We start from the raw sequence: 23,968 nt of genomic DNA on the forward strand, positions 1-23,968 counted from the left end.
AGTGCTTAGGTTGCCAGGCTTCTGCAGACAGACATTATCCTGAAGGGCATTTCGCTTGGCCTCTTACTCAGACTGTCTCAGTTATACTCTGACTGATTAAAAACGTATCTTTTGACAGGATTCAATTCGGGACGTGCACACCAAAGGAATCATGTACAGAGCAATTGAAGCAGATATTGGTATGTACCGGACGACGTTATCGTGAAGATCAGCCTTTCCCTTTGCTATGTAATTACGCAGGCATTTTACTCTCACTCCAGGTGCTGAGCAGGGGCTGTAGTACCTCTTCTGAGTGCAGTGCAGGGACCTTGCATCCTGGCGCCTTAGATGTCTCCCTCCCCTTTGTCTCAGAACTTGACATAATCCTGACTGGAAAGGAGAGGAGCTGGTAGCTGCAGCCACTTAGGTTTTTCCACTTAGACTGAAGAGGCAGGGTGTTGGTTACTGATGCACCGGGTACCGATATACTGCCTCGAACCAAGCTTTCTGAAGGCTTTTCTCCCCTCAAGTGCCCTAGACAGTGCTGGACCCCATTTAGGAAGTGCTTGCAGATTGACTGACTTCACCCTGAAACTCTGTGTGCATTTTTCTCTTGCTCTTTAGAAAAGTACATCTGCTACCCTGAGCAGACCCGTGCAGTGTTGGCCAAACTGGCTGATCACGGCAAGAAGATGTTTCTCATCACCAATAGCCCCAGTAGCTTTGTGTAAGTTCTTCTGTGATTCCTGGCTACTTTCTGGTTCACTTCCTGTATTCCCTGTATTTTGATAGCTGGAAATTCGAAAGAAAAAGTTGCAAGAATAGTTAATCCCTGCAGTGTTAGACTAACCTGGCTGAAATATTGTTCTAGGGACAAAGGGATGAGGTATATTGTTGGAAAAGACTGGAGGGACCTGTTTGATGTGGTCATTGTTCAGGCGGAGAAGCCAAACTTCTTTAATGATAAGCGGAGGTAAGTGTCTTGTCTTTTTAGGGACTAGATTTTATTCATTTGCTGCTGCGAATACTTACGTAATGTGTCTTGGTGAAATCCAGTTGGAAAATCACAAGCATCTAACATCATAGCTTTTGATTTTTAACCTTCTAGCAAGTAATTGCAAGGAAGGTGGGATGAGTACGTAGCAGACAGCTGACACCTCTTGAAACGGTTCTCAGTTCAGTTCGGGCTACTTCAGTCCTCTGAGTCAGGCTTTAAGAGAACAATTGACAACAATGAAAATTCCAAACTTAGCATCACATAGTAAATTAGATCTCTCGATGCAGATGCCTTGTGAAGCATAACAAAACAGCAACAGCAAACCACCTGGTGGGTATGTCTTTAAATAGAGCTCTAAATGGTTCACTGACAATTGCACTTAGATTTTGCAGAACTTCTCTGCAGTACAGGTTTTGTATCAAGTGGAGTAAATCTAGACCAAAACTTAAAGTCTTTCTGCCGCAGAATCCTTGAGCAATAGAGGAATGGGAAGGTTTGGGTTGTGAAGGTGACAGGGGTGTGCTCTTCGCGTTTTGTGACTGAGGGTCGGGGGTCCTAAAAGGTGATTTAACGTGCGGGGCAGACCGGTTCACCAAGAGTCATCCCCCCAAATGTCAGTAGTGTTGAGAGTAACTGCACTAGGATTATAAAAATAATTCGTATTTGTATAACAGTGACCTACTTTTGAAACACTTTTACCCACATTTCTCTGTTCTGCAGTGGGTAACCATGCAGCCTTTCCCTCTCTGCTAGGTGATTTAAAGCATAATAATTCGGTGCCCTGTAGTTAGTGTTGAGTGGATTAAATTCCTCTTATGATGCTAAATTCCACTTTTCCAAGTGTCACAGTGACTCCTGGAAGAAGAGGCACACCCAAGAACCATGTGCAGAGACTGAGAAATCAAGAGAATGTAGGAAAAACAAGAGTGGTGATCAAAAACAGCTGTAGGGCTTCCCTGATGGCACAGTGGTTGGGAGTCCGCCTGCCGATGCAGGGGACGCGGGTTCGTGCCCCGGTCCGGAAAGATCCCACATGCCGCGGAGCGGCTGGGCCCGTGAGCCACGGCCGCTGAGCCTGCGTGTCCGGAGAGGCCGCACCAGTGAGAGGCCCGCTTACCGCACAAAACAAAAAAACAAACAAACAAAACAGCTGTAAACACTGGCTTGCTGTTTGGTCAGTGATAAAACGCTCTCCTGCATTTTCTTTTTAGATCCCAGCGGGGTGGAGTGGTCATGGGAAGGGCCCCATATCTCCTTTCACCTCCCTCTGTCATGTTTATACTCAGTGGCAGGACCCTGTCTTGGATTAGATTTTCTCAGCACAGCGCTCTTCCTTACTCCGGGTGCCTGGATTAAGAATTCTCTACCCCTGTTCATCCCCATGTTATTTATAATGTTGAAGGTTAGAAACAACCTAAAGGAACGTCCATATGAGGGGATATTATGCAGCCATTAAAAATGAGGTTTTTTTTTTTTTTTTAAATGGCAGCGAACATGTTTTACAACTGAAAAAAATGATGTATGAAGGTTACATGATCACATGGGAAATTGCTCACAGCCTTGGAGAGAAAAAGATACATATTAGTATCCGCAAGTGATGCTCATTTTATGTTCATAGAAAAGAGAAAGATAACAGATACATAAAGACTGAAAGATATCCACTGAAATGGTGTGTTTCTACCTGGGTACTGGCATTATGTTTTTCCTTTTCTTCATTGTATTTTTCTGCATTTTTCCAGAGTTTTTTGCAGTGAGTTTGTATTTTTATAACCAGGAAAGCAATCCAAATAAGCGTTACCTAAAAAAAAAGAAAAAGGACAAACAAACCTTGTGTTTTTTGGACTAGCACCCCCAGGGTGACGCCGTTATTCTTTTTTTCCTATTTTTCCATCATAAAATAATATGCCCAGTTCTCTGATCTCTGATGTATTTTGTATCTAGAGTGGTTGCATTTCAAGTACAAAGCTGGATAAATATACTAAGCAGTATTTCTATAAGCTTTTTTTTTGTGTGTGAAAAGTTTTCTACACGGTTGAATACGTTTAGAAAATCTGGGCTAAAGAGAGTTTCTTTATAGGAGGGCTTTTCAGAGCCATCGGTAACTTTTAAGGAGGAACGGGGATAGTGGATAGTGGATAGTGTTTTCCAAATATATTTGACCCTGGAGTTCTGTTTTTTCACTAACCTTCTTTGGATACCGGGGTCCGAAGTTTGGGGTGTATTGCACGAGGCCCGGGAACGTGATGGTGGGGTCTCGGTTTCGGCTGGCTCCTTTCTGTTCTCAGGGGCTAACCATGGAATTTCTCATATAGCACACAGCCTGCACTGGTACCACACGTCATAATGTTTCCTGTTTCTGTTGTTAGACCTTTCCGGAAGGTGAATGAGAAAGGCGTCTTACTCTGGGATAAAATCTACAAGTTGCAGAAAGGCCAGATTTATAAACAGGTATCTCGTGACCCATCTGTCCTTTTTGTTGCTGTGCTTTGTGATCGGTTATAATGATAACAGCTGACATTCGCTGAGGCTTGCCATGTGCCAGGCACAGTCCCGAGGGCTCTGCTTCAATGGACTGTTTATAACTTAGTGGCAGAATTTAATCTTAAGTCCATACATTTTCAATGTGCTGTGTGTAGATTAGCTCAGAATTGAACAGTTTTTGAAAAAAAAATTTTAAAGCATTTTTTTCCATAGGATATAAAATTTAAGATGCCAGTAGTAAACCTTGGAAATTTCTCTTTAGTAAGTGTTTAATCACATGGCATCGTACCCAAATTGGTAATTCTTTCCTGATAAACTGTGTTTTATGTACAGTTTTGATGTATTTCAGTATCATATAAAGCTCTCCCGTGTTTGAGTAAATGATTAAATTGCTGTCCAGTTTTGTGTTACTGAAATTAGGTTTTTTTATCTTATCTTTAAACGTTTTTATATGTGTGTAATATTTATAACATAAAATTACAGAACAGTACTATACAGTACTATACAGGTTTTTTTTTTTTAAAGTACTGATACATTCCTGTTGGATATGTAACAAACTGCTGTATGTAGCCCTAAGTATATTTTTTAGCCTGAAAGATTAGCTTTGAACAGCCCTCCACGTCTAGGAAGTGAGCCTAAGAAAATTGTTAAGATGTAGCTAAAGCTTTGCTACAAGAATGTTTATCATGAAGTTACTTACAAAATAGATAACAAGGTAAATGTCCAGCCTCAGATAATTGGTAAAACGAATCATGGTAGGTCTCAGCTGCTAAAACTACATGGCAGGCAAATATTTATTGACATGGTCACAGAACGTTAAGCGTGAAAAAAAAAGATCATTACAAAGATACTCAGTATGAAGCCCTTCTGAAAAGTACATTTGACTTAGAAGAAAGGTCTAAAAGATTTCACATAAAAATGTTCTTTATCTTTTGATATTTAAAATAAATTGTAAAAGCAAAAACAATTTTTTAAGTTTTAAAAGGTAGATATCAGGACTTTCCCTAGCAGTCCAGTGGTTAAGACGCCACGCTCCCAATGCAGAGGGCACGTGTTTGATCCCTGGTTGGGGAACTAAGATCCTGCATGCCACATGGCGCGGCCTAAAAAATAAATACTATAAATAGAAATTAAGAAACAAAAGTAGGTATATTGGGCCATGGGTTATACAGGTCTCTTTTTTGTCATACAATATAACACCTATATTTTTCTGTTATTGCAGGGTAATTTATATGAATTTTTGAAGCTTACTGGATGGAGGGGATCCAAAGTGTTGTATTTTGGTGACCATATATACAGTGACCTGGCGGTGAGGAACCTTTTTTCCTGTTTCTTTGTTGGGGACAGTGTTAGGCCCACTTATTGAGGAATTTATCTTTGTTTAAGACCATTTTCATACTTTCATAAAAGTGAGGAGTGGGCCACATGTTCTTTTTCTTTTAAAGTCCCATATTTTATGCAACAGGATGGATCAGAGTCATGAAATAGATTATTTTTTTTGGAAAATGATGGAAATTAGCAATTTACTCAGTTTATCAGAAAAAAATCTTTCCATTTAGGTAATGGTAAGAAATAAATGTCCGTGTTCTTTCCTTTCCCTTTTATTATTAAGCATCAGAAACATACAAATGCTTCATAAAATCTCATAAACATCAGTCAGGGTTTCTTTTTTTTTTGGGGGGGCTCACGGGCCCAGCCGCTCTGCGGCATGTGGGATCTTCCCGGACTGGGGCACGAACCCGTGTCCCCTGCCTCGGCAGGCAGACTCTCAACCACTGTGCCACCAGGGAAGCCCAGTCAGGGTTTCTTTTGCCAGCCAGTCATTTTGAAAGAGTACAAAACTGGCATTTCCAGGAAATAGCTATTATGTGAAAATGAGGCTTTTCATGCCCCTTGGAATGACTAGAGTGTCTCAGGACTGGAATTATGATTTAATGTATAATTAGCGCAGGATTGAGTGAATCACATCTATTACCACACTTGGTTCCTCGTGGGATGAATTTATGTTTGTTAAGTGATTCCAGGCGAGGTTGCACAGCGCCCGTTTTGCAAAGTCTGAATGAAGCTCCGTGTCCAGGAGGTGACAAGAGTAGGTCGTGGCCGGCTGTCAAACTCCTCTGATATTTCTGAGTATTTTGATATTTCTGAGTATTTTGGCCCACACTGGACTGGCCTCACGTGTGCACGTCTCTGTCGCTCTTGTACCATCGAAACGGTGACCTTTAATGGCTGAGCAGTAGGACCATCTGGGAAGCATTTCAAAGCACACGTGCCTGAGCCCCACTGAGGTGTATGGAGTCAAACTTTCTAGAGGTGGTGGAGGTAGAAGGTTGATCCCAGTGTCTGTGTGTAGTGACACCCTTCCCAGGTGACTCCAGTACACGTGCTGCATAATCATGTCTGTCCAGTGGGTTGAGGTCTAGTGGCAGGAATCGTGGGAGAATTGGAAAACTGAGGTTTTCATCCCATCTCTGCTCTTTATTAGCTGTGTGACCATGGGCACATCCCTCAAGCCTGGATGTCTTCATTTGTAAGAAGAGTGAGATAAGCTAATATATACAAAAGTGCTTAGTAAAGTAGAAACAAAGTGCCCCCTTCAGGATGTTGGCACTCCCAGAATGCCCGGCCAGGTGACGTGGTATCACGGCATGTACCTCTTGCCGTGTGGCCTGTGGGCCTTGAGGATATAACTAACTGTGTGCTACCCCGGAGGCATGTAGGTACATGGCCCCATGAGGTGACACACACACAGACAGGCCTTAGCACTATGAGAAGTAGTTTGTCAAGAATGCAGTAGTTTGTCAAATGTGGTCCCCGTGACATCGGCATCACCTGGGAACTTGTTGGAACTGCAGATTCTCAGCTTCACCCCAGACCTCCTGAGTTAAAAACTCTTGGGGTAGGGCCCAGCCATCTATGTTCTACACAGCTTTCCACACTAAAATTTGATATCAAGATAATGCTGGCCCATAGAATGAGTTAGGAAGCGTTTCCTCTTCTTCAGTTTTTGGAAGAGTTTGAGAAGGATTGGTGTTAATTCTTCTTTACATGTTTGGTAGTGGAGCCATCTGGTCCTGGGCTTTTCACTGTTGGAAGGTTTTTGATTCTCAATTCAATCTCCTGCCTAGTTAGAGGTCTATTCAGATTTACTATGTCTTCATAATTCAGTCTTGGTAGGTTGTGTGTTTCTAGGAGTTTGTCTGTTTCTTCTAGGTTGTCCAGGTTGTTGGCATATGGTACTCAATTCGCAGTACTCTTTTATAGTCCTTCCCCCGCCCCCCGTAGAATTGCTGGTAATGTCACCACTTACATCTCTGATTTTAGTAATTTGAGTCTTCTTTTTATCTTATTAAAGGTTTGGCAATTTTGGTTTTTTTTTTTGCTTTTTTTTTGAAGAACCAATTCTTGGTTTTGTTGATTTTTCTCTGTTGTTTTTCTATTTATCTCTGCTCTCATCTTTATTATTTCCTTTGTCCTGCTAGCTTTCAGTTTAGTTTGTTCTTTTTCTAGTTCCTTTAAGGTATATAGTTAAGTTGTCTTGACATCTTTTTTTAATGTAAATGGCATTGCTATTAATTTTCCTTTTTAGTATTGCATTTGTTGCATCCCATAAATTTGAGTATGTTGTGTTTGCATTTTAATTTGTTTCAAGGTATTTTCTAATTTCCCTTGTGACTTCTTTGACCCATTGGTTGTTGAAGAGTGTGTTGTTTAATTTCCACGTATTTCGGAATTTTTCACTTTTTCCTTTTGCTGTTGATGTCTGGTTTCATTCCTAGTGATCAGAAAAGATACTTTGTATGATTTCGTCTTTTAAAATTAATTAAGACTTGTTTTGTGGTCTAAAATACAGTTGCTCCTGGAGAATTCTCCATGTACACTTGAGAAAAATGTGTTTTCTGCTTTTGTTGGGTGGAGTGTTCTATTAGGTCTAATCGATCTCTAGTGTTGTTCAGGTCCTCTGTTTCCTGTTTGATCTTCTGTCTGCTTATTTTATCCATTGTAGAAAGTGAGCTAATGAGTTTCGTGCTATTATCGTAAAGCTGTCTTTTGTTCCCTTCAGTTCTGTTAATGTTTCCTTCATATATTTTGGACCTCTGATGTTTGGTTGATATGTGCTTAGAATTGTTATATATTTTTGGTGAATTGACCCTTTTATCATGACATAATGTCATTCTTTGTGTCTTGTAACGGTTTTTGATCTAAAGTCTATTTTGCCTGATATGAGGATAGCCACTCCTGTTTCCTTTTGGTTACTATTTGCTTGGAATATCTTTTTTAATCTTTTCACTTTCAACCTATGTGTGTCCTTAGATCAAAGATAAATGTCTTGTAGACAACATAGAGTTGGATTCATGCTAAAGTTGGGAAACCACTGTTTTAAAGTGATCAGACCAATTCATTAACATGTCAGAAGTTATGGGGGCAATGAACATTACCCTTCAAAGGAATCTCTTGAGAATGTAGATCCTTTAATATTGCTGCCGTTTTTCAAAATACATTTAGATGCCCCTTTTGGATTATATTTGAGAGCCAATTTGAGGCATAGGAGAAAATTAGTTTCATTATTATTAATTTATTATCATGTACTTTAGTCTTAGGAATGTTTACCTATTTTCAGAAATAAGATCCACCTTCAAAAGTTTGTCACCACTGGGAATATTTAAAAGAATGTGATGTATGTAGGGTCTCATATAGGAGAAAGAGAACTATTGAAAGGTTTAAAGAAATTCAACCATTGAAGAAGGTAGGCATCCTTAGGACATACAGAGCAGGGATTCTAGCTTTAGGTGAATAGCAGAGTGAATTTTCAAAACAGTAAGCCACATACCACTTCTCTCCTTAAAACCCTTAAAAGCTCTCTCCTTAAAAGCGCCCCTTTCGTCCTCAGAGTAAAAGCCTGACTTCCTATAATTGCCCTCAAGGCCCTGCTTGATCTCTCCTTCCCCAGCCTCCCTCTATGAAGGCGCCTCCTGCCTCTACCCTCTCTCCTACTCTGCTCTAGGCTACCTGCCTTGCTGTTTCTTAACACACCTTGCTCCCAGCCTGTTCTTGCCCCAGAGCCTTTGCACTTGCTCTTTTTCCAGGCAGAATTTTTCTTCTCCCACATATTTGCATACTTTGACTCTCCTTACCTTCAGATGTATTAGCCTTGTCTTCCTAATCACTCTATATAAAATGGTAACTCCTTTTCCCTCTTATTCTGCTTGATTTTTGTCCATTGTATTTCTCACCAGCTGCCACTGTGTATTTACTTGCTTATTTTTTGTCTCTATTTCCCATGAGAGCAGGGAATTGTTAGTTTTGTTCATTACTTTATTGTCAGTATCTAGAACAGGGCCTGGCAAACTGTAATATTTAGTAACTGTCAAATGAGAAAATTAACAGCCATGCATTATGGTGATTGTGTATCTTAGATTTTCCAGGACATAACTTAAGATATTCTGGCTTATTAATGTCATATCATGGGATTACAATATTTGGAATGAAAACGTGATCATATATGTTTGTATTGTGTGATCATTCCAAGTCTGAGATTCCCCATAACCCAGGAGGCTTGGCATGCGGTGGGTGCTCCCCAGTGGTCTGTGGATGAATTGAATGAAGACCTTCCGTAGCATTTCAGTTGACCCTCTTTCTGCCCCTGACCTAAATGTGGTTTTATAGACCATGGTTAATGATTCCAGATCCTGTGTTTCTGTGGGGTCTGTGATTCGCCGCAATTATTTCCAGAACAGAAACTTTCTTGGGGTGAAGTGGTCAGAGCCTGAGGCTAAATTTGTTTTAATTAAGTGTAATTCATTGAATTCAGCTTGGTTAATAACTAACATTACACAATTTCTCCTGGCGGTACGGTGACTTCAGGTATGAGGTCCTAGAAATAATGCAAAGCAGAGGGATTTTCTCAGTACAGCTCAGACAAGGGCAATGAGGCAGAAAGAAGTCCATGGCATGCTGCATTGGCCAGAACTGTGTTCCGGAAGCTGCTGGAGAGCTGCTAGCTCTCCCAAATTAAAACGTAATTCAATGAATGTCTGTTGCGTCGGGGAAAGGTCATGAAATGGTTTAAGTTCTGTTGAGATTAATGTTGACTTCTTGTGATCTTTGCATTCAGGACTTGACCCTGAAGCATGGCTGGCGAACGGGTGCAATTATCCCAGAGTTAAGATCTGAGCTCAGAATTATGAACACGGAGCAGTACATTCAAACTATGACCTGGCTGCAGACCTTGACTGGGTTATTGGAGCAGATGCAGGTTTGGGATTTTTTTTCTCTCCTACTTTTTCTTTAAGGCTGAGGTTAGTCCACTGGTCACAGTTATTTTCAGGTATTTTTATATTGAATTGTGGTCCTGAAGTATGAGGCATAAATTACCCTGCAGAATAACCACTGGGGTGATTTTGCCCCTAAAAGAGTCTTGCCATTTTCCCTAAAGAGAATTTTTAAGATGGCTCCCATAGCCATTTGGAGAAAAGTTTTGTGGGGCCCGTGTGGGAAATCTGGTGTCCTTACTTCCCCACTAAAGCCCCATTGGGAGACCAGTGGGATTCAGGAACCTCCGCCAGTGTTTGGGTCCAGTCCTGCTTCTGTCTTTAGCCTGCGGTGGGACTTATCCGTTCGGGGCCTCCGTTTCGCCGTCTGTAAAATGGAATGAACACTTCAGGCTGGGCACCACGGCTTACTGGGAAGAGTCTCAAAGCAAGAGTCAAGATCCCTGTGTGCAGCCTCCATCTGATTTTGAAGATAACACCTACAGTTGGCTGGCGCACTGGAGTTCAGTGGTGTGTTTTTCTTTCTGTAAGTTACATAGCCAGTTTGGGGCAGTTAGTGAGGAAAGTCGTTTCAGCAGTGATTTCCTGGCCCGTGGAAGCTGCCCTGTGTTGCAGCTGCGACCCCTCCCCAGTCTCACGACGCACCTTGCTTTCCCCCCTGGTTCAGCTGGCCTGGCCCGCAGCGGTCTTGGGGTGAGTGAGTGCCGACTCCTGTAGGTTAAGGGGCATGGATGCTTGCTCTCTTGGCTGCGGCCTCTGGCCATGGCCTGGTGCCCACGGCCTGCCGGCCTGCTTTGGAAATGGGCCGGGAGCCACCTTGCCTGGCCCAGCTGGCAGCAGACCCGGGCAGGGCTGCGGGGAGTGGCAGGTCCTCACTCCAGGGTGCACCCTTGCAGGGCGTGGGGCCTCACACGTCGCCCAGGCCTCGCTTCCAGCGCCCTCTGGCTGCGTTGCTCCTTGGCTCATCTCTCATGAGGACTGGTTCTGTTTTCCTTCCTGTGCTCGTCTGGGAAGTGACCGTCCAAAATTAAAGGGCATCAGTTCCGAGTTAACGTAGCTTTAAGTCTGCGCATAGGTCATACAGTAATAATAGCTACTCTTCAGATGCCGGGCATTGTGCTGAATGCTTGCTCTGCAACATTACTTATAACTCGTCCCAGCTGTCCAGTGTACGATTTTCCACCTTAGAAGAAGGAAACTGAGTGTTTGAGAGGTTGGGTAATATGTCAAAGGTCATAAAATGACAGAGCGAGAACTTGAACCTAGGCTGCGTGGTGCCCAAGTCCCTGCTTTCAAGCGCTGCACTGAAGTGCTTCTTTGCTGTGCGGTTTAGAGCTCTTGGGTGTAGCCAGACCCCTTGCCTTAGGTGCGGTCTCTCTGTGACGCAGGTAGCTGGTCAGCTACACAGGTGCAGCCTGCAGGTAGATGGTGTCGCTGCATTTTAGCTTTGAGGACAAATTTATTTCTTGTTTTCCTGTCTCTGACCTGTATAAAAAGTTTGATGAATAAGGAGTGTGTGTTTTAGAGAACGGAAGTGCTGGGAAGATTTCTGTGATTCACAGAGTTAATTGTATAAGGCGTGGGGTTAGGGAAGGAAGAAAAGGGAATTGACATTCATGCTGCCACCCCATTTTACAGGTGAGGAAACAGGCTGAGAGATAAGTAACTTTTCCAGAATCTCAAAGTTAGTGACAGCAGAATCAAGCGATATAGAAGTAAGGACTTACTATGCTCCAGACTCCAAGGGCTTTACGGGCATTTCACTCAACAACAGCTTTTGGAAGCGGGCACTGACATCACCCCCATTTTACAGATGAAGAACCGGAGGCAGAGAGGAGAAACTAACTTGCTGGGCTTAGACCAGGCTGTCTGGCCCCAGAGCCCTCATCTCCGTGCTGTGTCACCTCAGTGTCTGGAACACTTCCGTCAGGGTGGATTCACTAGGACATAGAGGAGGGTGGCTGATAATTAGAACAATATCCAAATGAGCATCACTTCTCCCTGTTCCCTGTCTCCTCTCTCCTCTGCCTCTGTGTTCACCTGGAAAACTGTACATTATTCCAGTGATCCCGTGTCAGATGTTTCTGTAGCTCCCCTTTTTCCGATAGTACGCACATAGCATGTTATCTGGACTGTTTTCTGAGGAGAGAAATTTGTCCTCTGAGGTTGGCTGTGATTTTTTTTTTTTTTTTTTGGAAGCCATCCGTGTTGTTTGGAGCCCAGTCTGATGAATTAAATGCCAGTGTTGAAATTTTGGTTTTAAAAAAGTAGCTATGAAGAATCATTTTTGTTCACTAGCCTTGAAGTGCACTCTCAAGTGGTATGGCCCATGGTGGTGGTGCCGGTGGATGGTGCGGTGTACAGTGTAGAGGCTTCCCAGGTAACCACGTCGGAGCCACGATTAACCCAGGGTGGACAGGCTTCTGCAAAGAGCCAGCTAGTCACCGTGTTAGGCTGTGCGGGTCCTACGGTCTCCGTTGCAGCTACTCAGCTGTGCTTGTAACACCAGAGCAGCCTTAGGCAGTATGTAAACAACCGGTTGTAGCTGTATCCCTATAACTGTATCGGTGGACACTGAAATTTGAATTTCATGTCATTTTCACGCATCATGAAATTATTTTTCTTTTGATTTTTTTTCAACAGTTTCAAGAGGAAACTCCTTTCTTAAGCTCATTAGGCCAATAGAAAAGTGGGTGCTGGGCTGGATTTGGCCTCCCCTGGCACAGGCTGTCAGGCTGCTGGCTAGATTGCGATATCCTGCTCTCACAGGGCTGGGCTGGCCTGTACAGTACATTTTTGTAGATTGAAGTCATGAAGGGCTGAGTATGCTAACTAATGAGTGAGGCTAAAGATGGCTGAGGTGACTGTAGGATGAGCCTCTGGTGTGGGCTTCTGCTTAGTCTTTTCCCGTGCTAACTACCCACCCTTGAGTACATGGTATCACTTAAGGGTTAATTATAACTAATGAATACACAGTCTTTGAAGTCTTTTCAAGTAGATTTCAGACACCTGAGATTGCTGTTTTACAGAGCTTGGCCTTGTAGGGGGATCAGAGCTGGAGAAATGTGGCTCAGGAGAAATTGTTTTCTTTTCATGGGAGGGCCTTGGGTGTGTTTAAACGCTGATGGGAAGGACCCAGTGCTGATGGATCAATCCAAGGCGGTGGATCACGTGGGAGAGACGATAAATGCTAGAGAAAGGGCAGGTGGGAGGGGGGTGCGGGTAGGCCTTGGATGGGAGGGTGCAAGGGGAGGCTGGGTTAAGGTGCACACCCCAGAGCTCATATGCCCTCTCCTCTGGGGATGCTCCTGGCTCAGATCTCTGGGGCGTTCCTCCTTAGCATGTCCCTCTGGGAACCTTGGGCTTCGCTGGAGATGATCTGTCATCCTTGGCTGCCCCCCATTCTGGAAAAGCTGTGCTGGAGAAAGTGCCTTGGACTTGGAGACTCTTCATGTCTGTGGAGCCTGCCCTCAGGTGGGGGCGCCCACCTGAGGGGAGAGTGGAGAGAAGCATTCACATGGCCTGTGGCAGCTAGTTTCCAAAAGGAGGGAGCAAGTAGACTCACTTTGGTCGTCTTTCTTCTGGTCACTAGTCAGAGAATTCTCCCCTCCTGCAAGTACGGGAGAAGCTTCTCCTTCATACTGGACACAAGTGCAGTTCGTGGGCCAAGAGGGGTGTATGGGCAGAGGTGGGAGGGAAAATCCCCGCCCACAGCCCACAGGCTGATAGCCCATCCTGTGTGCTGTCACACTGTTTTGTCCTGATCTGTGTACCCCCCGCCAGGGCTCCATCTTTTCCTCTCTTACATCTTCAGTAGATAGCACAGTGCTTGCCACATAGTCGGTGCTGAATATGTATGTGGACACGTGTGCGTACAAGTGTGTATATGCATGTGTGCGTATATCTGCATGTATCTATCTATATACATGAATTCCTTGCGGCGCCCTACAGAGTTTTGACCTAGTCTCGTGCTTTGTAGTGCCTGAGTTCCGTAGTAATTTGTTGACCTAAAATGTGAGCGCTGATTGAAACCGCACTCGTAGGACCTACCTCAACACCTCCAGATGTGCTGGAGCAGGCTTCCGGCGCTCCAGTAACACATGGCCAGTGGTCGTTCAGTGGTGGCTGGTGTAGGCAGCGGTGCTGGGCCGGAAGTCCAGATGACAAGCTCAGGGTTTTGTCTGAGTGGCAGAGGCCTGTAGCAGGTGACTTAGTCAAGCTGTTGACCCGGGCATACGTGATAAACAGAAGGGCCTTGGCTGCCACGTCAGAAGCAGCTGGTTTGCGTGTTCGGTGTTTTCCTCCGGGTCCTGAGGCTGCCCCTGTGACCATGGACTCCAGGGAGCCCCATCTGGCCCCTGTGGTCACGTGCACCTCTGGCTGCGCTCGAGGGTTCCCGTTCAGCCTCAGGAGCCTTGGAGAGAGACTTGTGAGAATCCGTGTGTTAGGCTGTGTACGGTTGTCATTTTCTTTTTGCCTTTTGCTCACATTTCAGCCCACCCAGAAAATTCTCTGCTTCTCTGTCTGGGTGAGGTGCTCTGCCTTCTTGCCTTTTATAAAAACAATTTTTTTTTCCTTAAACACTTTAAAAGATAATATTAAGGAAAAAGATTAAAGCCAATTATAATTCAACTACCCTTGCACAAATTAAAGAAAAATTTCCCTGTTAATTTCCAAATATATGCACATGTTTTTTACATGCTTGTAACTTGTGGATGTACTGTTACACCTGCTATTTCCACTTAACTGCCGTTTGTGTGTGTGTGTATAATACGTATATTTATGATATATATAAATGTGTATTAGGTAGCCTGTATTAAGTATATGTTTATGTGTGTAATGGATAATCCGTGTGTAATGGATACATTATGCACGTATAATACATGTATATTTTATTTGGATCCATATGCATTGTGCTTATACAAAGCCTTTAATAATACTTTAATATCTCTAGTTTGATGGGAGCCTTGCTTAATGGCATCATAATACGCCCCGTGCACTTGGTGGAGAAGGGCAGGCGGCAGCTGGGAAGTCTGAACGTGTATTATGTCCTGCAGGTGCCTGTCTCTTAGACCTGAATAAAATTCCTCCCAGAAGAGCTGCCCATTAGGAAATTCTCATGACCTAACAGGTTTATTCATACCCAGAACCTTCTCAATAATTGGCTTGTGTCCTGCAGGTTCACAGAGATGCGGAGTCACAGCTGGTTTTGCAGGAGTGGAAAAAGGAGAGGAAGGAGATGAGGTAAGACGGGCCTGTTTTGAATAGAGTAAATCCCCCACCCTGGCCACGCTCACTCAGCCCACATGCCTGGCGCAAGGCCTGCCTGAAGCAGGCTTCGAAACAGTCTTTCTCAGCTGCCAGGGGTGACTGTGACCCCCCAGCATCCAGAACGAGCCAGCTGCCATTAGTGATGAGTGACATTTCCTCGAGGCAGCAGTGAGCTCCCTCACACCTGCTGCCTGCCCTCGAGTTTGTTGTCTGTCCATCCCTCCTCCCATCCATCCCTCCTTCCAGCCCACTTAACTTCCCCGTTTGGGCAGCCATCGGTCCAGTTGTTGGCAATGCCGGTGGCCCAGTGTGGCTAGTGGGACAGTAGCCACCGAGCCACAGTTAATTCTTGGGGCTTCTACAACCCTGGTGCTTATTTGTAACACTGCTGTTTCAGGAATGTGCAGTCACTCAGTATCGTGATGTCTATTGGTGAAGAAAACCCATCTGCTGTCAGAAAAGTTTGGTGGGTGTGTGTCTTAAGGGAACGGTTATTCTTGATTTTTTTTTTTTATTAAACTTGTCGATTTACAGTATTGTGTTAGCTTCAGGTGTACAGCTTCAGATTCTTTTCCATTATAGGTTATTACAAGATACTGAATATAGTCCCATGTGCTCTACATGTGCTCTCCATCCTTGTTGTTTATATGTTTTATGTATAGTAGTGTGTATCCATTAACCCCACACTCCTAATTTATCCCCTCCCCTCTCCTTTTCGCTTGTTTTCTCTGTGAGTCTGTTTCAGTTTTGTAAATAAGTTCATTTGTATTTTCTTTTTAGATTCCACATATAAGTGATACCATATAATATTTGTCTTTCTCTGTCTGACCTACTTCACTTAGTATGATCATCTCTAGTTGCATCCATGTTGCCGCAGATGGCATTATTTCATTCTTTTCTATGGCTGAGTAATACTCCACTGTATATATGTCCCACATCTTCTTCATCCATTCATCTGTCAGTGGACATTTAGGTTGATTTTAAGGGAACGATTATCCTTAAGAGACCCTGTGGACAGTTGTGCTCTCCTGTGGAAGAGGATGGATGCTGTGCATGTAAACACTGTTGATGTGACCATTTCTGCTCTTGTGGTTCCCTCCACACCCCCTCCCGGCACAGCTGTCCCTAAGGTTTGCTAGTAGTGCTCACTTCCTGGGTTCTGGCCTCTGAGCAGTGGGCAGCCTGCGGGAGGGCTGTGGTCCGCGTGAGGGGCAGAGTCCATCCCTCTGGGCAGCAGAAGCCACGGCTGTATTGAATCAATCCTTCCTCTTCCCTCTCAGCGTGCTGGCTGTTGGGGGCTTATTCCAACGTGATTATGGGTCTAAAATGTTGGGTGAGAGGGTGATGGGCATATAATGTCATATGACTCTGGGACCCTTGCCCCTGAAGGCCAGACCTGAGTCCTACACTCCAGGGACCTCAAATTATTAAAGAAAAGAATCGTTTCACCCAGCAGAGATTTTGTTTTGAATTCGCATCTCTAACAACCTCACATCTCAATGAGATTTTTCAGTAAAAGTATAAAAACCATTTATGTTGCTCCACCTGCAGACCTAATTGAGGTCTTTCAATTTTCTTCTTTTTATTGTTGTAGCATCTGCTGTCACCATATGACGAAAGAAGGCCTCTACCAACTAGTGGCTTTTATCACACAGTTGTGTAAAGGATTATGTTTTTTGCTGTGTTTATAACTGATTTTTTAACAGTCAAATGGCATTTATCCAGTTTGCTGGAACAGTCTGTGTGTAGGGGTCCTGGCCATTGGATTGGATGGTGTGCATATCCCATGTATGTGTGACGGGGTGTTGTTTTACACACAGACACGTGTCTGCACACCTGCAGGGGCTTAGAGCCTGAGGTAGGGTGAACAGTCTTGCAAGATGCCTGTAATCCAGGCTTTGAGGAGGTGCTTGAAGCTCTGTAATGGATGGTAGAGATGTGTTTACATCACTATAAAATAATCCTTAATCTCTCAGACATAAAGTACTTTTGAGTTTATGATATGCTTTTATTTCTCTTTCCTTGCTTAGTTCTCAATATAACCTGATGAAAAGGGGGCCTTCGTCCCATTCTGTAGACAAAGGAAGTTTGGAGACTCTGAGAACATTCTGCGTCTCTGTGGACCTTCAGAAGCAGCTCCCGCACCCTCTGTTTTTGTTTGGGAAATGGGGTGTGCAGGTTTAGAGGCTCACGCGTTGCCGCTGGAGCCTTCGGCAGTGTTCTCTCTGGCTGGCCTAAGTGGGGAATGTGATCAGAGCCAGTTGATGGATGAATGGACAGACTGTTTTCTCGATTAGAAATCGGAGCTGCTCTAGGCTAATTGGAGTCCTGTACGTGTGAAAGAGTGGTTAAAAAAAAAAATCTTTTTATTGACGTATGGTTGATGTACAATATTACATCAGTTTCAGGTGTACAACATAGGGATTCACGTTTTTTATAGATTGTACTCCATTTATAGTTATTATAAAATATTAGCTATATTTCCCGTGCTGTGCAATAATCCTTGTAGCTTATTTATTTTAAACTTTTTATTTTACATTGGGGTAGAGTTGATTAACAATGTTGTGTTGGTTTCAGGTGTACAGCAGAGTGATTCAGTTATACGTATACATGTGTCTGTTCTTTGGGAAACGGTGATTTTGATTTTATTTGATTTCGGTAGCTAAAAGCAGACCTTTTGGGAATCACTGTCTCTTGCCTCTTCAGAGAAATGACCAAAGGTTCCTTCAACACCCAGTTCGGAAGCTTGTTCCGCACAGACCAGAACCCCACGTACTTCCTGCGGCGCCTGTCGCGGTTTGCCGACATCTACATGGCGTCCCTGAGCTGCCTCCTGAGCTATGATGTCAGCCACACGTTCTACCCCCGGAGAACCCCGCTGCAGCACGAGCTTCCTGCCTGGTCTGACAGGCCCCCAGCCACCAGGCTGCCGCTCCTGCAGGAGGCCCAGGCCAAGTAGCCAGCGGCCCAGGCACCCTGGGCGCGAAAAGCCAGGACCGGCGGCGGCCCCGCACCGGGCAGACTTTGCATGGACGTGACTGTGCTTACGGACATGCCTTGTGATACCTATTTTGTACATTACGGAGGATACCCCCCAGCTCGTGAAGACAGGAGCTCGCAGCCCAGGGGGACTGCCTTCCTGTACATGTGGGGACAGCGGCTGGCTTCCTGTCAACACCCTGTGATCGCCCTTCTTGTTTACTAAGGTACCGCGACCGGCGTCAGATTTTCTGGGACGGGGAGGCTTCTTGATACCGCCTCTGGATTCCAGCAGGTGACGTTTTGAAACTCTTCTTGACTCTTCCATGCAAAACGCATGGAAAAAGTGAACATTCACAGGCAGTGCAGGGGCCCAGTGGTGTGCACCGGTGAACTGCTCACAGAAAGCTGACGCTTGAGCGAGTGCTGCGATAGCATACCACTGTGTCGGTGGCAGAGCTGGTCCCCAGACGGCAGCCGGTTCCCAGATACCTTCTGGTACTAGGGCTTTGGCACTCTGGTGCCCCACTTGAAAGCAGACTCAGCCTCTCTGGAAGTCTTTCGTGAGAAAGAACAAGGGGAGTTGCAAGTCCTTGGCCTTGATTGTCCTCAGTATCCGTGTCCCGTGTCCTGCCCCCTGCTGGGGAAGGACCATTGTGCCCCAAGTGATGGGCAGGTTCACTCTTTTCCCCAGAAGAGGTGGGCAAAGAGAGAAGAGCTTCTGGTTAAATTTCCAGCCAGCAGAACAGACTTTGTAGAATGAGGCTGTGAGAAATAAACAGGTCAGAAGACAAATGCCAGTGCATTTGTGTTGGGTCTCCCAGGAATTTATTTTAGCTGAAACTGCTACCTGTATGTTGCTTGAATGTGATCGTTGGAGGATGGAAAGTGAAACCAAAAAAATGTCCTTGTAATGAAGAGCCACGCCGTGACCCCTACTGGCTGTGTTGCAGTCTTATTAACATGTGTATTACCAGAAACCGTCCTTGTTGGAGGGAAACGAGCAGATGCCTGTCTCTCCTGACTTGTCAGCCGAGGAGAGGGGCTTGAATCTAGCAGGAGGGGAGGGAGGTGGCCCTCTCCTCTTAGCCATCTTCCACCCTCTCCTCCTCTTAGATTGCTTTCCTGCCATGTTTGTATGTCTATTTGGGGAGTTTGGGTGGTTTTCTTTAGGTGTCTGTGTTAAAGGTGGGAGAGGATAAAGGACGCTGAAGCTAAGAGAAACAGAGTTGGAAATGACCTAGCTGGCTGAGTGTTCCCATTTCCTTCTGAGGACAAGGCAAGGGACACGCATCCTTAAACCTAAAGGATGCAGGTACAGGAGGAAAGGGGGCTTGTGGAGAGAGGGCTCGCGGATTCAGCGTTTTTAATGGATTCGTGTATGGAGCCAGTTGTTGATGAAATGCTCGCTTGGCCTTCCACAGGATACCTGCCCCAGTGTGGAAATTAGACGAGTCCCACAGCACGCATTGTAATGCTGCTTGTTATAATGGGAGAGTGTGCTTGTGATATTTTCTTGTATTTAACTAAAATAGTGAAGGTGATTCTCTAGACCCAATAGGCCCAATTAGCCCCCGTTTTTTCCTTCTGAATTTTATTTGAAACGCAGTAGGGTCCGTTCCTTTTTCAGACAGCAGGGGGCGTTTTGTTTGCTGTTTGTTAGCGCTCAGGGGTTTTACGCATCCGAGTGCATTGGAAGACTGGCGTTTCGGGGGTGCAGGTGGTGCCCAGAAATGTTCAGTGTTGGGGTCCTCAGAGGATACACTGGTGCTTTGGGCTGCTAGTTTCTGCTTTGGAGAAGCTGAGTGAGGAAGTAGGTATTATTTTAAAACGTTTTCTTAGTTTTTATCAGGTATTCATTAGATATCTCCTAGGTGCCAGTGATAGGGTGTCTTGTTTACTCAAGAATGGAGTACAACTATTTTTACAACCTGCTTTCATGTACGTCTAGGTTAGGTGACCCAAGCCTGGGGGGAAGAAATAGATTTTCTGGGTGTGAATAATGAATTTTACGACCTATTACCAGTTAGGGTTTCGGTCTGTGGGCCACGGTACGTGGCGGTATTGAGATCTCTCCGCGCAGGGCCCACCGAGCATGCGCCTGGCAGATGTGAACCCGCGCTGGGGCCAGGACAGAGGCATTCTTGTCTGCGCTCAGTCTTGTCACTGTTGTGACTCAGCTGGTTTTCAGCACGACGCACTGCATTCTGTTCCTCCCGGTTTGTCCTCTGGTGCGCACGCTTACGAAGGCGTGTGGGTACAAGGGAAGGGAGTCTATTTTCTACCACTTAAAACCTCAGTTTGGAAAGTGAACGGAATAAAATTAGTTGGCACATTAAAAAAATATTTTCCGTTTTTTAGCATCAGTTAGACTGATTTTCTCTGAATGATGTGAGCAAAAATTCACAGTCCAGGGGCAGTCCTTGCCCCCCAAGGCTCACGTCCCTGTAGCTGGTTGCCCTGGAAGTTGTGCCCTGCACAACTCGTTTTTCCAGAGTTGTTTTTAATAGATGAAACCTGGCTTTTAATATATTTTAGGAGTTTGTCTTAGAGCTCCCACTTTCCTCCTAACATGGCCTCTTCCCCCCCCCCCCCCCCTTTCAAAAATTCTCTTCAGCTCCGTTAATGCCATCCAACATAAACCACATGTTACTGATTCGGGCACATCTCAGACTAAATTCCTGGTCGCTTTGAAGGCATTGGGCCTCTTAATTAGTGCCAAGGAGAAATGAAAAGTAATCTTTCTTCCTAGCTAATTTAGCTTTGGGTGACCTAAATAGCGGTCCCTCTCTTTTTGTCCCCAAAGGCCTCTAAAGCGGTAGAGTGTGTGCTGAATACTGGAACTGGATTCCACTCAGCCAAATGCTCACCTGCTGCATGCACTTGGGAGCCCTTGTCTCGAATGTGCTCTCAGACTAAATTTGGCCAGAGGCAGGGCTCCTTCATTGCTCTCTTCAACTACCAGGGAGCCAACCGATGATCTGCCCTCTTAGTATTGATTTCCTTTTGTACCAGTTTTCTGCGTTAGCATATGGGAGCTTGGCTCCAAGTTCAGCTAACCTTTAATACCCTAGTGGACTGAGGAAAAGAGAGGAAGTGAAGTTTCCCTAATGCAAGGTTCAGCAAACTTTTCCTGTAAAGGGCCAGGCAGTAAATACTTTCAGCTTTGCGGGCCATTTTCTGCGGCCCCTCTCTAGGACTGGGCCTGCCTGTGGTCCAGTACAGCGTGGCTTATGAAAACAGGCTGCAGGCTGGATTTGGCCTTTGGGCCATGGTCTGCCGAGCCCTGCTCTGATGGATCGTGTTGGTGGCAATGGCGAGATGACCTTGCTGAAAGCACGCGGATGAAGCAGCCCACAGTTGGGTGCAGCCAGTAGAAAGAAGTTCTGTAGGTAAGTGCGCCATGTTCCCCTACGAGCTACTCTCTGGGCATATTTACTTTTATGGCCAGTGGTAAAATACTGTGTTTCCAGCACACGGCACGATTGTCGTTGTGTAATTGAGCTGCCAGACTCGGCATTCATTGAATATACCTCTCATTGCCCTCATCTGTGATTGTGCTAGTAGCGTGTGATGGGCTTGGATGCCCAGAAGACCCTTCAGGACAGAAGGACTTAATCCCCGCAACTGCTGGGTGTGCTCTGGCTTACCGTCTGCAGCCGTCAGTCCTCCTTGGGAGCTTCCCCTGCTGAAAAGTCCTGCCTGGGATGAGGATGTGGTCAAGCTCCCTCCCTGGAGCAACTCTGAAGGCCTTTCAGCTCCAGAGCTGGGGGGAGGGCACACAGCTGAGGCCTCTCTGTCTGCACTGCAGCCCAGCTCCCTTCCCATCCCCTCTCCCCTTGCCGGGTGTTGATCCCAAGGACAGTCCCCATCTCAGTATCTGCTCTCCAAGGAACCAACCCACAGCAGTGCTCTGTACTTTTCTATACTGCAGGCTTGAACTCTGACTTAGGAAACTGTTTTTTTAGTAGAATGACAGATTGTGCCTGTTTAATTAATTTCAGGCACAATGAATGCAAATTAGATAAGGCTTACTGTTTATTCTGAATGTGAATTTGCTATTTATTCTAAATGTTGATTTTATGTCACATGACTTTGAACTTGTTGCCAAATAAAAGTTTGAATTGTATTGTCCAGTTTATTCTAAGTCATCTGTTTTGTGTGCTTCAGTCAGTGGCAAAAGCCGTATCACATTCTAATGTACCCCAAAAAGAGTATCCCTGAGAGCAAGGGTGAAAGATTTATGGTTCATTTCTCACCACCCTTGTTCTCCCACCCCCAGCAAAGCACACTTGCTTGTTTTCAGAGCTCGAGGACCATGTAATTAAGCCACGGAAGGAAAATTGGTATGCGTTTGGCCTTAGGTGGGCAGCAGGTAAGCCACCTGGAATTTCTGTCTCTCACAGACTGTTCCCTCCTTGAGAACAAGGAGATGACAGTGAGCCACCTGTTTGTCTGCAGTCAAATTACCAGGAAAGCTGGAAATTGGAAGCGGTGTTTTTAAGGGAAGAAAATGCTGCATAATACTGAATTGGGAGCGCGCGCTGTGAAGTCAGTTCACTGCTGGGTTTTGGGTAAATTTATATTTTGAAGAGCCTTCTAAAAAACCTGAATTGTGTGTGTGTTTCACCTTAATGTCCTTGACCTCTCGTTGTGCCAGAAACTTCATCTCATTCACTCCTCCCACGGATACCTGCTGTTTCTCCTCTTAATCACGTGCCTTTCTGGACCCTCTGATGGTGGAGTTGGTGGACTCACTAGTGAATCGGTCCCACGTGCCTTTGGAGAGCGAGTTTCTGGAAACCTGGCGTTGCCCTCATCACGGCACGTTGTCCGAGAGGAGGTGGTGAGTTGTTCCTGTGCCTGCCACGGGGGCTTCTTCTTCCCTTTCCTAGAGTTGTGAGAAAGCTTCTGAGACCCTGGGGCTTCTGGACTTTGGACTTGGCTCAGCAAAAACCCTGATGATGTGGAACAAAGTCATTTGGGTTGCGAGGGCGATGGAGAGGAGAGTCTGAGGTCTGCTCAGCCCAGAGCAGGGCTTCTCCATCCCCAGCACTGGCTCCTGAGCATGGCCAGTGCTACCTCCAGGGACAGCTTGGAAATGGGTGGTGGGTGGGCTGGAGGGTGCCCGGTTGTCACAGTGATGGCGAGGCCACTTTGGGCCTTTTGAGGGTATGGGGGACATCCTGCCTTGCAGAGTCCTGCACGGTGCAGAACTGGCCTGAGCCTACACATCACTTGTGTAAAATTCCAGAACGTTTTCACACCCCCAGAAGAAACCCCGTACCTCTTAGCAGCTACCCCAGTCCCTAGCTGGCAACCACTCACTCACCCTTCTGGCTCTATGAATTTGCCGATTCTGGACATTTCCATGTAGATAGAATCATACGGCATGTGGTCTTTTGTGTCTGGTTTCTTCCACTGAGCATCACGTTTTCAAGGTTCATCCGTGGTGTTGCATGTATCAGTACTTAGTTCCCTTTTAGGGTGAAATGCTATTTCATGGTGTGGCTAGACACACTGGTTATCCATTCATGAGTTGGTAGACATTTGGGTTGTTTCCACGTTTTGGCTGTTATGAATAATGCTGCTACGTACCTACCTCTGTAATTGGTCGTGTGAACATGTTTTCACTTCTCTTGGGTCTGTACCTAGGAGTGGAGTTTCTGGATCACACGGTAATTCTGTGTTTAACTTTTTGAGGATCCGCCAAACTGTCTCGCACGGCGGGGGCACCATTTTACACTCCCACCAGCAAATTAGGAGGGATCCAGTTTCTCCACATCCTTGCCAATACTTGTTATTGTCTGTGGTTTTGAGGATGGCCATCCTAGTGGGTGTGAAGTGGTATCTCAGTGTGGTTCTCATGTCTTCTTAACACAAGCAAACAAAACAGAGTTAAGAAAGAAGCGTTCCTAAGGCAGATGGTGGCTAATTGAAAAGGCCCTAAGAAGCCCAAACAAGTTGGTTTTACCTTCAAAGTTTGACC

General features: G+C 45.3%; 1 protein-coding gene across 3 annotated transcripts in view; it reads left to right on the top strand.

The window, feature by feature from the left end:
* Nucleotides 1–22,113, top strand: part of NT5DC3 (5'-nucleotidase domain containing 3) — a 55,423-nt gene extending 33,310 nt beyond the window's left edge. Inside the window, exons 7-14 of one of the 3 annotated variants that reach the window (XM_032646040.1) lie at nt 119–179; nt 604–706; nt 851–952; nt 3,343–3,424; nt 4,680–4,766; nt 9,573–9,713; nt 14,909–14,973; nt 17,707–22,108. In XM_032646040.1, the coding sequence (XP_032501931.1) occupies nt 119–179; nt 604–706; nt 851–952; nt 3,343–3,424; nt 4,680–4,766; nt 9,573–9,713; nt 14,909–14,973; nt 17,707–17,959 (894 nt within the window). In that variant the 3' untranslated portion in view covers nt 17,960–22,108. Of the gene's footprint in view, nt 1–118; nt 180–603; nt 707–850; nt 953–3,342; nt 3,425–4,679; nt 4,767–9,572; nt 9,714–14,908; nt 14,974–17,706 lie in introns of all 3 variants that reach the window. The other 2 variants (XM_032646042.1, XM_032646041.1) reach the window with 2 other exon arrangements.
* Nucleotides 22,114–23,968: the final 1,855 nt, after the last annotated feature.

Source organism: Phocoena sinus, chromosome 10, assembly GCF_008692025.1.
Source record: "Phocoena sinus isolate mPhoSin1 chromosome 10, mPhoSin1.pri, whole genome shotgun sequence".
Classification (NCBI taxonomy): Eukaryota; Metazoa; Chordata; class Mammalia; order Artiodactyla; family Phocoenidae; genus Phocoena; species Phocoena sinus.